This window comes from Lonchura striata, chromosome 14 (genome assembly GCF_050655825.1).
Source record: "Lonchura striata isolate lonStrDom1 chromosome 14, ASM5065582v1, whole genome shotgun sequence".
Lineage (NCBI taxonomy): Eukaryota > Metazoa > Chordata > Aves > Passeriformes > Estrildidae > Lonchura > Lonchura striata.
In genome coordinates, this window is record NC_140716.1 from 7450600 (window position 1) to 7466063 (window position 15464).

Consider the following 15464-nt stretch of genomic DNA (forward strand, 5'->3'; position numbering starts at 1 on the left):
TGCACATTCAAGAATGAAAAAATGAAAAAAACCCAAAATGTTTTCACCATTTCATAAAGTGTTTATTGAGGATGGTAACACAGGATAAATCATGCAACAGCTCAGTAAAAAAAGGGAATCATTTAAAGGATGAAGAATGGTAACTGGTGCTGCTGATTCTGAAAAGTTTATAAAAAAAATATTAATTGTCCAAAAGTGACATCGAAAACCACTTGAAGCTGAACATGGAAGTTGCTTATAAAGCATTCATTAATAAGAAAATGTAGCTACTGTTTCAAATGATCACCCCCAGATTTCTGTAATCAACAACTTACAAGTCTCCCTTTCCTACAGCTGTAATGGTGGAGCAGGGCTGGACATCCAAGGTATTTAACCTTCTCTTCCTGAACAAACAACACAGTCACAAACATTTCCCAGTAATTAATACTATCACATCTCTTGCCCGTCACAACCTGGGCTGCCAAGTGCTTTCATTATTGGGATTACCTTCCCAGACATCATGGCAGAACAGAAAGAGCCCGTCCTTGTGGCCTCAAGTGATTTCCTCATTGCCCTCTTGCCATCAGTCTGTTTTAGAAGGGGAACAACTTCAAAATGTGACTGTTCCCCTTCTAGCACCAGCATATATTTTGAATAAGGAACTCCATGTCAGCAGATGGCACAAAGACTGGGCACCAGCACATCACATCAAACATTGGTGGCTTCAGATTTAGAGTCGAGATATATTCGCCTTTTGGAAAAAAAATAAATATAGTGGAATGAAAACTGAATCAAAGGGAAAGAACAGATGACTACCATCCATCAAGGATGCACATATTTGTGCACTGAAAAAAAAAGAAAAAAAAATCAGTCATTTCAAAGAAAATCTTGAAAATTAAAAAAAAAACGTTTGCACTTGTTCCTGGTCATAAACAATCTCACAAAAATCTCACTTTTGGAACTATTCCAATTGAAACCATACACTGAATTTATTAATACAGTATAAGTTTCTTTATGTAAAAAATCTTTATACATAGTAATAAAAAAGATAAAGGCAAGATGCATCAAACAGAAATCTGCTGGTTGTTTTTCCTCCGTTCTTACAGAGCCGCTGATGACTACCTGCACTATAAAGAGCTGTGTTTCTGACTTTCTGTCTCAAGCATCTTCACCTTTGCTTGTGATAAGGATTGTTCTGTCCAAGCATCCAACAGGACAGATGCTGGTGATGTTTTGGCACTTACGCTGGCAAACTGAGCTTCTTTCCCTTGAGAACTGCAAGGAGAATTGGGGAAGAAAACAGTCAGCAAAACAAAGTTGCGATGTAGGAGAAGCACTGTTAAAATGTCACAGGGACCAAAAACTTGCACATCAAATGGGTCCACTGCACAATCCTCCTAGGCTGCCTCTCTCCCTTCAATACACACTGGTAAAACTAGAATTAACAATTCTAACCTTACCCTCTTGTGGCACCCTCAAGTTCCCACTTTTCAACCTCATAGGACATACTAGTCCCCCACCACAGCCTCCTAAGTATTATGACTAAAATAATACAGCTTTGTGGTTACATGGTGGTCACAGTCACATGTGGTTACAGTAGTCAAACAACTGAGAAAGGTGTCTGCAAACACGGGATCTGCATGTAACAGTGTAAATGATCAGGGGAAGCAGGAGGATCATGCTTATCCATGGAAGACAACAGCAATATATATTTAGACATACGTAAGTTTTTCCAAAACTTCATCAGCCCATTTATATATTTATATTCTACCCATACCCCCCAAAAAATCCTCAGAAATGCTCCACACTAGCACAAAGTGTACTCAATAAATTAAGGGTATTTCAGAACTAACTTGCACACAGAATAAACGAGCTGGTAATGCTGATGTAGCAGACCACTAGGAACCTGTTAACTGCTACATTTCACAACCTGAAGCTGGAAGTTACTGTATTACTTACCTTTTGTAACATACAAATAGAAGAAGTCACAGTACAGAACGGTCTGGACCACACCAGCAACAACAGCTATGAGGTCAAAAAATCCCTCAAAGTAGTAGCGCCAAATCCAGTTGACTAAGTACAAGGCACGGTACAGACCCAGGAAGAAAAGATAGTGAGTAGTGATGGTCTCTGCTTCCCCAGTTTTGCTGATCATAAAGAGCTGAGGGAGAATAGCAACCGATTCAAGATAGATGGAGAAGGTCCACAGTATCTGAAAGGGTAAAAAACACAGGTATATCCAACTGTCTTACTGATAACAGCAGGACAGAAAACATTTGACTTGGCTTGGCTTTTCACTCTCTAGCAATGTTATGGATGGATGAATACCTATTGATACAGGTCCAGTGTTTTGGCAAACTTTCCCTGGTACAGGAAAAACTAAGTTAAAGCTTCATAATCAACCAGAGGATTGGAGGAGGGAACTCTCCTGGCAGACAGCAGACTCTCCAAACCAGCTCTCTGCTGAGCTGGCACACACAGGTTTACTTGTGAGGGAACCTGTGTGCAAACATTTCACATTACCATCAAACGCAGCTTAGAGTCCATGCTGAGAAAGCCGCAGGGAAGATGAAGTCCATTCCCCTGCTTAATGTTCTTCCATTTTTTATCTATTTGTTTAAAGAATCAATTAACAGAGAACAAAATTTAAAATATGTCTCTAAGTGTTGCAATTCAAATTCCCTTACTCTGTAATAAATTCATTGAACCCCAATATAAAAATACAGTTCAGTCCACGTAAAACAAGCATTTTAAGTTACTCTCTATTTTGTAGGAAAAAATTACCTGTTTGAACTCTCTGTAATTACATTTTTAATATAATTTTTCTACAATTAAACACATAGCTGCATTTTAAGTGCAATTCTTTTTTATAGTCTTTAGTATATAGTATAGACCATTTGCAATTCTATAAAATTTAAATAGTAGTATAATTCCTTTTGTTTTCACCAGGTGGCACCAACTATTCAAAAACTGGGGATTTCTTTAACAAACAGAACAAAAGGAATTCTGAATTAATACAGCCATCAGAGTGTACTGGGAAAAACACAGTCTTCTGCTTAATAAAAAAATCTATGCTGATAAAAATGCTGGTCTCCTGAGGTGCCTTAAATTTGCACAGACATCTGCACCACACAGATTCATTGAGGAAAGGATTAGCCTGAACCTACTAAACACAGACACCCTTCAACCATTCACTTGTCAGGCATAAAAATTCTCATCCTCATGTTCTAAATATTTTAGCAAAATAATCTCCTGCTTACAATCAACTCACCTCCAGTGGAGAGAAGTCATGATTGACAAGAAAAGAGAGCCCACCAACAGGAACTATCAGGAACTCCACTCGGAAGGTGTCATGGTTTCCATCGTAGGTGGCCTTGAACTTCATGTAGATCAGGTACACGGTGGCGTACGAGCAAGCGATGTAGATAAGCTGAGGGTAAGGAAAGAAACAACCCCAAAACAATCCACAGAGGTTCCAGCATTAAATCACACTCCCTGAATAAGCACTAAGAGGAGCAAGTGTGGTCTTTTTTGATTCTTTGTGTTGTCTATGTGGTTTTGCAGGCTGTTGGTGGTGCTTAACTTTTGTCAGCAAAGTAATAAATCAAAATTAGTGATTCTGGGCCCTACTGGTTTTGCTGCTTTAAAGGCCTCACATGCCCATGGTTGAAGTGACTGCCCAAAGGTGAAGACCCATTCCAGAACTAAGGAAGCAACTGGAGAAGGAATACATGTTCTCCAACAGCAGGGGAAGCACTGCCCCAAACATTTAGGTTAAAAATGTGCAGGTGCATACACACAATAATAATGGAAGGGGCCTTTCTACATTCAAAAAGCCCAGCATGGTGTGGCTCATGTGGCAATTAAGAAAAAAATCAGTAAGTCCTATTCAGACAACCATTTAACATAGCACAAGTTAGCTGATTTGCTTTGGACCTTTGAACATCTCTAAAATCTGAAAGAGTGGCAACTGGACACTGTTTTTTACCAACCAAGAGGCCACAAGACCTGCAAGACTGAGAGAAGCAATGAACCAAAATTCAATTTGAGCTGATGCCTACCTATTTTGAATAGTTATGGCACAGTAGACTTTATAGTTATTCCCTGTGGAATAAGCAAAAAACTTCATTTTACAGGTGAAAAAACAGAACTAGAGAGACTCAAAGACTTTCTAAAGGTCAATCTGCCATCATCAGGACAGAGCTCATTGTCCTGAAGTCAACACAGTACAGCAGACTAGACAAATATTTTAGCTTCTGCCACTTTCAGCACAAAGATTAAATGTTCCAAAGCATATATCACATTAAAAAAGGGTTCTTTGCAACAGAGAAGTAACAGATTAAAAATCCCACTGTTTGCAGATACTATTAATCACTAAATGCTCTGCACACAGACAAAATCCTACAAATACTGTATATTAAGGAGCTCAGAACCCAAAGGCTCTGCTACACAAGCACCCCAGCTGAGTGGAGATAAAGAACCACAGGACAGGATACAGGGAACCTTTACTATGGGTGTAAAAATATCACAGCAGGTACAGTCATAGAAGACACTCAAAATGTGAATGAATTCAAATTTCTTACATTACAAATTTCTTTATCTCAAGAATCTCAACTTTTGACTTCTCAACTAAAGTTCTCTCAAGTACTCAACAACTGTGTAACATTATATACGCCTACACATAAATAAATATAACACAAAATTGTGTTGGGACACTCAAGCAGCTTCATCTTGACACTACCATAATGGGCTGAAAAGACAATTATATTCATCAGTCTTTCTAAGCATCAACCTTTGAAACTGAAATAGAGGTTGCCATTTGAAAGTTAGTTTTCCCACACTCCTTCCTTTTCTGGTTAGGAGGGCTGCAGAACAAAGATGTGCTCATGGCCCTGAATCACAACCAATAAGTGAATAAATGGCAAAAACCCCCTACCTTCTCCTTTAGGGCACATAATGGTACCTTCCAGTCAGAAATTACATATGGAAAAAGCTTCTGTTTCAAGAATATTTCATTTAATCCATGGCTCTTCATCTATACTGTTAGTATTAAAACATTTCACTCAAGTGTGAGTTTAAAACACAAAATTTTATTTTGAAGTATTATTTTCCTAATTCATCCATACATTTTACATTATTGATTATTTTAGTCTTTCCTCTTGGCAAAGTTATACTACCCTCTAAATTAAAGCTGAAAAGCATCGATAAAATAAAAAAAAAAAAAGGAATTGGATTAAGAAAAACATAAACATACTGCCCTCTCCCAGACCACTGCTTTATTTTCTTGTACTCAGTACCAGAAATTGCAGGAATGAGCAAGTAAGAAACTCAAATTCAGGCTCACTGACATTCAGTAGGCAAGTGACAGGGGTACAACTCACAGAAGCTACATTCCTTAAACCTTACTCATGTCAACTTTTGATCAGCCTCTGACCAGACAGTAGCTGCAATTCTGGCAGTGCATTCTGAATACTAATTTACCTTGTAGTAAACAAAAGGAGATTTACTTGAGCTTTAATGTCTCAGATGAGAAATACAGTTTATTTGAACCACTCTTCCAAAAGCTTGCATTTTCAATAACCAAAATGCCATTTGTTCTAAATGCCACAGTCCTGATATAAACAGTTTTAAAAATTGCATGTAGAGTCCAGGAAAAAAAAGCAGGATTTTTGAGTCCATCTTCCACATTCTTTATCCAAAGCCCATCTGGAGCTTTGGTGCAGTGGGCCATTAAAAATGGCTTTTATTAATGGACTTATGCACTCTACATGCAACCTCACTAGCTTTTCTAACTCTTCAGGATACTCTACCTTCATAGATGTGTTATACAATGAAATGAATGAAGTGAAGAGGTCCAGGTAACGGGTAGTGAAGACCAGTGCAAACAGAAGCTGGCTTTTCCCAGAAATACCTAAAGTGATAAAGGAAATAATTAATCATTCAGAAAGTGATGAGGTGCTTTGAAACATTTGATGGCTGGGATGAGAAAGGATATATCCTTTATTTTTAAGCAAGTTGCTCACAAAATTAGGACAAAATCCAAGTTCCCAAGCTGTACAAACAGAATTCTAAGCCCATAAAGCTCAGTAGTGTGAACACAAGTTACCCTGTGCTGGAAGAGGTGCTGGCACTACACAAGGTTTAGAAGTTACTCACAGCAGGTAGTGTCATCTCCAAAAATATCACCTGCAAGCTATCTGTTCTAACACTGGGCAAGGCTGCATTAGCTTTCAGTTCTCAGAGAGCTGTCACATGCCTCAATACAATCTTTAGATGCTGAATAGCTGGAAAGGTACAAGGGCAATAGACAGAACAGACCCAGTGACAAGCAGAAGGTATGATGGCACCAATAACGGGATTTTAGAGAAATACATAGATTTTAAAACATAAGGCAATTCAATTCACACACTCAATTGGCCACATGGTGAGAAAAACATCAAACAATCAAACCCACATGTTATTAAGTACTAAAAATTTTAAAAAGGAAAAGAAGTGAGATAAAATGTCAGACATCTACACTACATCTTCAAAGCAACTTTCGATTCTAGGTCAAAGCCCCAATGTCAAAATGTTTGTTTGTACTTAACTTCAGGCACTAGAGCACACTTAGAAGCATAAAAGCTTTGCACAGTCAGTCACTAAAAGCTTCCGAAAGCTGAGGTGAAGCATCGCTCCATAATACTGATGTGGTGGTTGTCACAGCAGGGGGACAAAACAACCTACTCTGTGCCTCTATCTTGTTATTCCAATTATTCTTGTTTTCAGTCATCCAGGGCGAAAATAATTGAATCTGTTCAGCTAAGCATGCAAGTCTTCTTCAAAAAACAAGGGGGAAAAATACTCTGTAGGAGAGGCTGAAAATCCTTGTCCCTTTATACAGAGATATTTCTAGAAAGGCTTTTATTAACAGCACCATAAAGCAATTAGGAGAAGGCAATCTGCCACGGCTATTGAAGTCCTTTTTCACTCCAGCTTAAGGAACATGGCATAAACTGCTCCAGATGAAGGAATTTAACCTATGAAGTACAAGAATGGCTGAAACAGTAACAATTAGAAAGGGGTGTGTTTGCAAATTTCATATGTGGAATGTCTGCAAGGTGAGCCTGATGTGCCACCTACAGAACAGCCAAAATAAAGTACAGGGAACATAAACCATCTCAAAATCTGCAGGCTGTGAAGCTGTAAAACACAAGCTGCAAGTATTACAAAAAAAACCATGCTGCCCCACCCCAAAAGAAGAAGAAAAAAAAAACATAAACTACCTCCCAAAGTTTAGAAAAAAAAATACATTTGACATTTTTTGAACTACAAGAGCATTGCACAGACAGCTGAAGCAGCATTCTGGGCTCATCCCAGGTGCGCTTGTTGGCATCACAACTTGCCAGCAAAACCTCCCAGCAAGCAAAGCTGTCCTAAGGTCAGAATCCACAGGACAAGGAAATCCACCTGGACAGATTACAGAATATAATTAGGCTAAATTATTTAGCATGCTATTTTCTTTTAGCAAATAACTGGGAACAGAAAAAAAAAGCCTATAAGAGATATTAATTATTGATAACAGCTATAAATTTGGATCTGGCTATACTGTCATAAATACATATAATACACTTGACAAATTCTCAAATTCTTTTAAGCCATTGCCAATCTTACCTCCTCAACCCCAAAGCTGTAATTTTTATTACAGGCTTTCAATACTCTCACTGATTTTTGAATCTTTAGAACAGTTGTGAAATCCCGAAACCCACTCTAGACTCAAGATTAAACTAATTTTCAAGTAAAGTAGGCTAGACTAGACTAGGCAAGGTTTAAATTGTAAACCAAAGGCCTATGAAGGGATGGGAGAAACATCTAAACCAAAACAAAAACAGGGCGAGGGAATAGGTAAACACAACAGTGACTTTGATGCATTTTAAAACTTTAGGAAATGTATCAATGTATATGTCACAACACTGACCCTGGCTCACGGCTGGCAACAGCAATGCACTGAGGCTACAATGACGCTATTCTCATCCTTTTCCCTTTCCTTTTACTCCCACAAACATTACTAGTTCTTGAACTAAATAAAAATATTTTTATTTCTTCTTCCAAAGCTCTGGGCTCCAATTTGGAAGAACCAAACCTCTCTGTTTTGTTCCATCCTCACAAATGGAAAAACTCCTTCAACTTCTGCACTTCATCTTGGCTGAAAGCCATAGCATGAAACTTTAATTCAGGTGATTTTCACAGCCAGGCAGGAGGGCAGAGCTGAAATTGTAGTACTTTCTTATCAACTTCATTTTGCTGTGGTGAGTCAGGTAAGGAATAACAGGCAGGAGCAGAGGGGCTGAGCTGTGGAGTATGTACAGCACCTACCAAGTATGAACTGCACATCACAGCCATAAAACCTACAAACAAGAATTCTTCTAAGCAAGGTCAGTCCATACTTTGCCATGGAAACTTCACAGGCTTTTAAAAATAAAGTAGTTCAGTTCTGTACCAAGTCCACATCACCCACAGAACCACAATTCATTTGGTTCTGCTAATAAGTACCAGCATTAATACTCCTGTGCTTCCAATTAAAAAACCCAACCTAATTTTAAAGACAAATTTTCCAACTGAAAAAGAGAATACTTTCTTTCAAGGAGAGAGAAAAAATTTCAAAGCTACCTAAAGCATCAATTTTTGTGAAAACACAGAAAAATTAGCAGAAGCCTATAGCAAAGTACTGTCAGAAGTCTTCATCTTAGCCTAGTATCTGGTCCACAACAGACACATAAAATTGAGATACAGCTACATTACCTAGCAAAAGTACTACACATTTACTATATATATTACTTTTTTAGATTATAGAGCATATAATTGGACAGCACTGCAACCGCAGGTCACCTTTAACACTTGATAAATGGCACAGAGAAATGCAAATCAATTTTCAGGCAGTAATTTGCACTGCAAACAACCTAATTTGACTTGAAATGGGTAAGAAAATACAGTCTGAACAGAACAATGCTTGAAAGCATAGGATTCCTCAAGTCTCATGAATTTCCTAATTATGACATGATGTCGATAATGGAGTTACCTACTACATTCTCCATGCTTCTTCCTAACGATTTTTGCACCATTATTTTGAGTGGCAAACATTTTTCAAAATTCTAAATTTGGAAACTCAAATAACCAGACATGCAAAAAATTGTTTCCCTGCCAGCTCTAAAATTCTGAAGATTTGATTTGCTTTTTCCTTGTTATCTTTTCAACCTATTGACTAAATAAGGAAAAAAAATTTTAAGTTTCTCAAACACAGAAAACACAGACTGCTTCAAAGTGCAGATGAGCCTAGCCTTACCTATCTTCTTCAATTAGAGGAGTCACTTCATAAGAAAGAAAATGGGGACTATGAGTCTTCAAAAACCAGCAGGTTGCAGCAGAGGTGCACAGGCTGTCGCCCTCATTTCCAGCTGCTTTTCCAGGCCTCCTGGTTCTCCTGGAACAAAGGCCTCAGACACACACAGATGCAACCAGAAGAGAGGAGTCGGCACCATGTGGTTTGCCAGCTCTTCATGGATCACAGCTTGCAGTTCAGCCAGCAGTTAGAAGCCCTTATTTATTTTCAAAATCTCTACTGCTTCAAAAATGCACAGTTAAAGTAGCAGTTGGTTTGCCTGCGTTTCCTTAGTCACCAATAACCACAAGGTGTAAGTTTATTTAATTTATAAATGGCTTTAGTAACCATACAGTGTAAAGAAATGGCAGAATGCCCTCTAATAAGTGGCTCTCTGTAGCTGCTTAACATTAACTGGTAACTGTTTAGGGGTTATTGTCGTGCATGACTTTACAAACATATGCAAATGTATATTTACAACAGTTTCATCAATTGAAACCTCAACCAACAACAATGAACCACTAGGAGGAACGGAACAGAGCCCCAGAAATAAAATTCTTTGCTCATAGTCCTTTGAGGTATTCATGTTCTTCTCATTCTAGACAAATTTGTTAGGCCTCAGACACCAATGTCACAGCAGCAACACAAATCTGGATTTACTCCTGAGGATTCAGGCAGAACTAGAAGACACCAAAGACAAACACATTTCTGCTTTTTTGCCTTTTTTCCCCCCACCCTCAGGAAAATGAATTAAGCAAGTATTTTCTACTAAAAGAGCTCATGAATGTGTGTTTGTGTCCAGGGACACTGGCTAATTTGGGAAAGGGGAGAGCTGTATCACCTATATGATACAGGCCTGTTTTCTTTTCTGTCTTGAAGAAAGCTGTACCAATGATTGGTGTGAAACTATTTTCTTATGAATAAACCCCTAGTAGCAGAGATTCTCAATCACAATTGGCTTAAGGAAAGCAACATCAGACCACTTTTTAAGCAGAAAGATGGGATGAGGTCACATTGTACTATACTGTGTAAATAACCTCACATCCAAAGGTCACTTAAGAATCCCTTGGCTCAAACCATTTCTGAATTTCAGCCTTGCAATATAATTTCACATTTTTTTCTTCAGACATTAAATGACATTCAGTTTCTAGATCATTAACCCTCCTGCTGTTTGTAATTTCAACTGCATTTCTCAAACACAGGACAAAGCTCTACTCAAGAGCTGGAGGAGACAAGGCCCTCTCCTGCCGGATCCAGGCAGGATTCCTGTCATGCACTAAACCTTGAGCCAGGTAAATTAATCAGGAAGGTGCACTTGTTCTCCATTACCTCAGGAACAATAGTTCTGCACTACCACTGCATGCGGGCCATGGAGTCACTTGTTTGACCTCTTTTGTAAAGTTAGGAACAGTTTTTACTTTAAGCCTGGTTAAAGCCAAAGCTATTAAGTTTAGTTTTTAAAAAACAAAACTATTCATTCACTCTTTTTTTTGTGCTACTAAGTGATTAGCTGGTGATTTGACATGACAACACACCAAACCTGTACTTCCTCCTACCTGTAGTGTAAATCTCTTTCATTTCCCCATTCTCAGTTATTTCAGGTCACAACTTCATGCTTTCAACTGAAAACTTTACAGATGCATCTGTTCAACAGTGCTAACCCGGTATTTGAATAGTATCATCAAAACACGGTGAACTGATTTCAAGAACAATAGCCCTCACTAAAGAAGGAGAAGCTCACTGGAGAGCAGGCAAAGTCAAGCTCCCGTGCACAACAAAACCGATCCACATAACACACACCGCAAGGAAATGCCCATTTTGAATGACAACAGCTCCCAGTTTTCTGAAAGAAATCAGCTCCGCTGCAGTTATGGGAACTGCCTGCAATTCCCTGCAACCACCACACCGTACAGCCGAAGGGAGGAGAACCGCGGCACACGGAATTGGAGCACGCCCGCTGCGAACGGGGGGAAGCGGCGGCGGAGCGGGGCTCGCCGCCGGGACCCGGCGCGGCTCCCGCTGCCACGTCACACAGGCCCGCGGCTCCCGCCGGGAATCGCCCTCCTACAGCTTCCCACTGCAGCCTGGCCCGCCCGACAGCAAACCTTCCGCCAGCGCTAACAGCGGCACGAAGCACGGCTCAATTCCGGCACAAAAGCCAAGGACAAGGGGAGCGAGGGAAACTTCAGGGGCTGCGAACGGGAGTCGGCGGCGGCCGGCGCTGCACCAAACCGCGTCCACCGGCGGCCCAGGGCAAGCGAGGGAAGGGATGGAGGAACGCAGGGATGCAGAGAGGGCGGCTGCTCACCCCGCGGGGGACGAATTGCTTCCCCCCCCCGCTCCACACCGGCTTCCCCATTCATTCGCCTGCCGCCGGGCAGTTACGTAAGGAAGGAGCGACCCTCCCGGACACAGCCGGAGCGGCGTGCACAGGGATTAAAGTACAAATAATGGCAAGCACAACACCTTCCAGGGAAATGCAGCTCCCGCTGGCGCACCCCCACCCCGGAGCGGGGATGCGCCTCCTCCTTCCTCCTCTCCCGGCTGCTCAGCCGCTCCGCCAGCGCTGGATTTGGAGGCGGCCGAGTCGCGGGGAGGTCAGGAGGAGGGCAGAGCCCTCTCCCCTGCGCGAACGGGAACGACCGTCCCTTTTCCCCCGCCCGGGCCGAGTTCTGCCCGCCCGCCCCGGGGCGCCCCGGCGGGGTCGGTGCCCTCCCCGCCTTTCCCCGCTTCACCGGGGCCGCCTCCCGGGCCAGCGAGACAGGCGGGACCCCCCGCCGCCCCGGCTCTCTGGGCTCTCCCCGGGTGGGGCCCTTCGGGGCCGATCGCAGCACCCCGCGGCGAGTTCGGGGCTGTGCCGCCGGCCCCGGCGGGCTCTGCGGCCCGGAGCCTCCCGGCCGGTCCCGCCCCGCGGCCTCCGCACGCACCCGCGCAGGAGCGGCTCTTCCAGATCTTGAGCAGCAGGATGATGATGGCCGCCAGGTGGGACAGGTCCCCGGTGAGGCGGAAGATGTTCATGGCGGCGGCAGAGGCGGCGGCGCAGCCGGAGCCGGGGAGCGAAGATGGCGCAAGCTCAGCGGGCACCGAGCGACGTGGCCCGGGGACGTGGCCAGGCAGCCCCGCGCCGGTGCACGCCGGGAAGCGGGGCAGCGCCCGCCCCGCCCCGCGCCGCGCCGCCCTCACGGCGGGGCCGCCCCGGCAGCCGCGGCCCGGGCGGGCGGAGGGGAGCGCCCGCGGCGCCCGAGAAGCTCATCTGTGTACATATGTATACAATAGCGACTATGATATATATTATATATATTTCTATCATGTTTTGAACGACAACAGTTTAAAAATCTACATCAGCTACTAGACAGAGTCCAGCGGAAGCCATAACAGTGATGTGGGGTCTGGAGTGTCTCTCTTAGGAGACACTGCGAGGGCTGGGCCTTGCTAGTCTGGAGAAGTGAAGACTGAGGGGGGATCTCATCGATAGGTATAAACACCTCAAGGGTGTGTCCCAAGAGGGTCACAGAATCATGGAAACACAGAATGGTTTGGGTGAGAAGGGTACTTAGGGATCACCTCGTTCTGCCCCCTGCCATGGGCAGGGATGCCACTCACTGGACCAGGGTACTCAGGACCCCATCCAGCCTGGCCTGGAACACTTCCAGGCATGGAGCAGCCACAGCTTCTCTGGGCGGCTTGTGCCAGATTCTTTTCTGTGGTGCCCAGTGACAGGACAAGGAGCAATGGCCATAAACTAAAACACAAGAACTTCAACACAAGGAAGAGTTTTTTACATTGAGAGCCACAGAACACTGGGACAGGACTGGGTAGTCAGGGATTCTCCTTCCCTGGAGACATTCCAAACCCACCTGGAGACGTTCCTGTGTCACTGCTCCAGGTGACCCTGCCTTGGCAGGAGGGTTGGATTGGGTGATCTCCAGATGTCCCTTCCAACACTAACAATTCTGTGATTCTGTGTAAACTTCCAAGAAAAAGAGAAAATAGCAATTATTTATTCAATAATCATGCCTTGAGAGTTACCATACTGCCTCTTCAGAGTCCTTAATCCCTCAAACAGGACATGACCAGTAAATTCAGTGGGCAGTTCAAAAAAGGCATCTCCTTTTAATAACTCTCCAATGTTCTTTGTAAAAAAACCCAACAGTCCAAATAAGAGCAAAGAAAAATATGAATAGCTGCCCAGGAATAGGATTTCCAGTGGTTATACAAAATGGGTGACAGTTTATTCCAGGTAAACAGTGGTGTTTTGCTGGGTAGCTCATTTCTTTAAAATCTCTTGCTTTATATTGTTTCACAGCCCCTTTGAGGAAATAGTGTAAGGACTTTACTGTTACAGAATTATACGCTGAAAAGTTCCCACAGCAGAAGGTTATGGACTGTTTGAAACTGAAGAAAAAGGATCCTAACTACAATCTTTTAATTTTTCTGTTTAAAAGGTAGCACAAACATTGAAATCTTTAGAACGTTTACATAATCCTGAGAAGGGAGAACTGATATCTGCTATTGAGTTTATCTTTTTTAGTAAGTACTCACTGTGTGACAAAAACAAATTTACTTATTTTCAGAGATTAGGAATCAAAACCTGTCCTCTTACAACACTGTGTTTACAAGTACAGCAGTACAACTCCTTGACAAGCTCCATAGTATCTCTTACCACTTCCTAAGAGGTTGGATGTTGCATTTGAAAAGTTTTATAGTTCTCAACTCTAACAGAATAATTATTTTAAACAGATATTGAATAAGTTTTAGCATCAAATAATGTTTGATGTAACCACCAGTGAGTTGCCTTCTTGAGGATACATGTTAAAAACTCAAATATAGTACTGGGAGAATTTGTACTGAAGACAACAGCGTTTGGCAGAACTCCCCAGATGTGTGGTACCAACTGCAACAGGAGGGGAGAAAGTGCAAATTCGTAACTACAACATCAACAGCTGCAGTGCTGAGGCACTTCCATCACTGCACACATGTGAGGTCTGAAAACACAGACGTGTCTTAGAGCTCTGGCTGGACCAGCCTGCTTGACTGAAATGTGAACATTTAATATGTCAGATCTCAACAATTCTGAAAGGGTGAATACTGAAATAAAAGTAGATAATAAAAACACTGACAGGTACATATCTGAAATCTATTTTATAGATACATTAAAGGCAGAGAGCTGACATCCATTCTCTCAACCCACTGCTCAGTTCATGCAGTTAACACTCAGAACTTGTTTGTGATCTATGTTGTTTTCTGACATCTGATTAAATGTTGAAACATGCCAAGCCCCAATTAAACATGACCTAGGGCAGTTTCAGCTTGTGCATCAAATTAGTGTGATTTTAACTATAGCAATGGCTATTCTTTGATAAATCAATATAGTTCACTTCCATATACAATGGTTAAAAATTAACAAGGAAAGCACTACCAGAAAATATTCCCCTGTTGCATCTGTGACAGATTAGCATTTTCCACTGTTTTCATATTTCTCATACAGGAATTTACTTTTGGCTTCTCTCCTTTTCTCTTTGTCCCTCAAAGAGAAGTTTACAGATATTGAGATGTTAAGTATTTGTAAGGCTAATTATACCAGCCAAAACATTAGAAAATAAATGTTATACTGTTGCCAGCAAAGCAAGAAATCCATCAATCACAATTTCTCCAGTTAATACTTCAGTGTTCAGTCACTTGGACTATGTGCTCTGAACATGCCTGTGCTCCTGCATCATCAGGGCAAGAAAATCCTCTCATTAATCCGGATTGGAAAAGCAGACTGATGCTGAAGAGAAAGGGGCAGGAAGAGACATATGGACATTGGTTGCTTTCTACTCATTGCAGAAAAAATGTAATATGTTTTCTGGCTATTTTTGGGTACAAATAAAGAACCAGATGTGAACTTTGATAAAAATATCCTATGGTGCAAATCTCCTCCATGTCCTGATGCCAGGCAAGGTCCAGTGGGGTCTTTGATGTAGTCTCATAATTTCTCTGTCTAAGGACTAGCCAGAAAGATATGGAAAGATGTTCTGCTAATGGATCACAGTCTTAACTAAAGTATGAAATTATGGAGACCTGGATAGCACACAGATCTGTTTGTTACTTATCTGCACTTTCCAACAGCATGCTGTATAACAATGTA

The 15464-nt window shown here is 41.9% G+C and overlaps 1 protein-coding gene across 1 annotated transcript; it reads right to left on the reverse strand.

The window, feature by feature from the left end:
- Nucleotides 1-38: 38 nt before the first annotated feature.
- KDELR2 (KDEL endoplasmic reticulum protein retention receptor 2) lies at nt 39-12419 on the reverse strand. The gene is made up of 5 exons (XM_021539764.3): nt 12262-12419; nt 5790-5890; nt 3251-3409; nt 1939-2191; nt 39-1254 (listed from the first exon to the last, which is right to left on the reverse strand). Exons 1-5 carry the CDS (start codon nt 12350-12352, stop codon nt 1220-1222), a joined length of 639 nt encoding a protein of 212 aa, XP_021395439.1. The 5' UTR covers nt 12353-12419; the 3' UTR covers nt 39-1219.
- Nucleotides 12420-15464: the final 3045 nt, after the last annotated feature.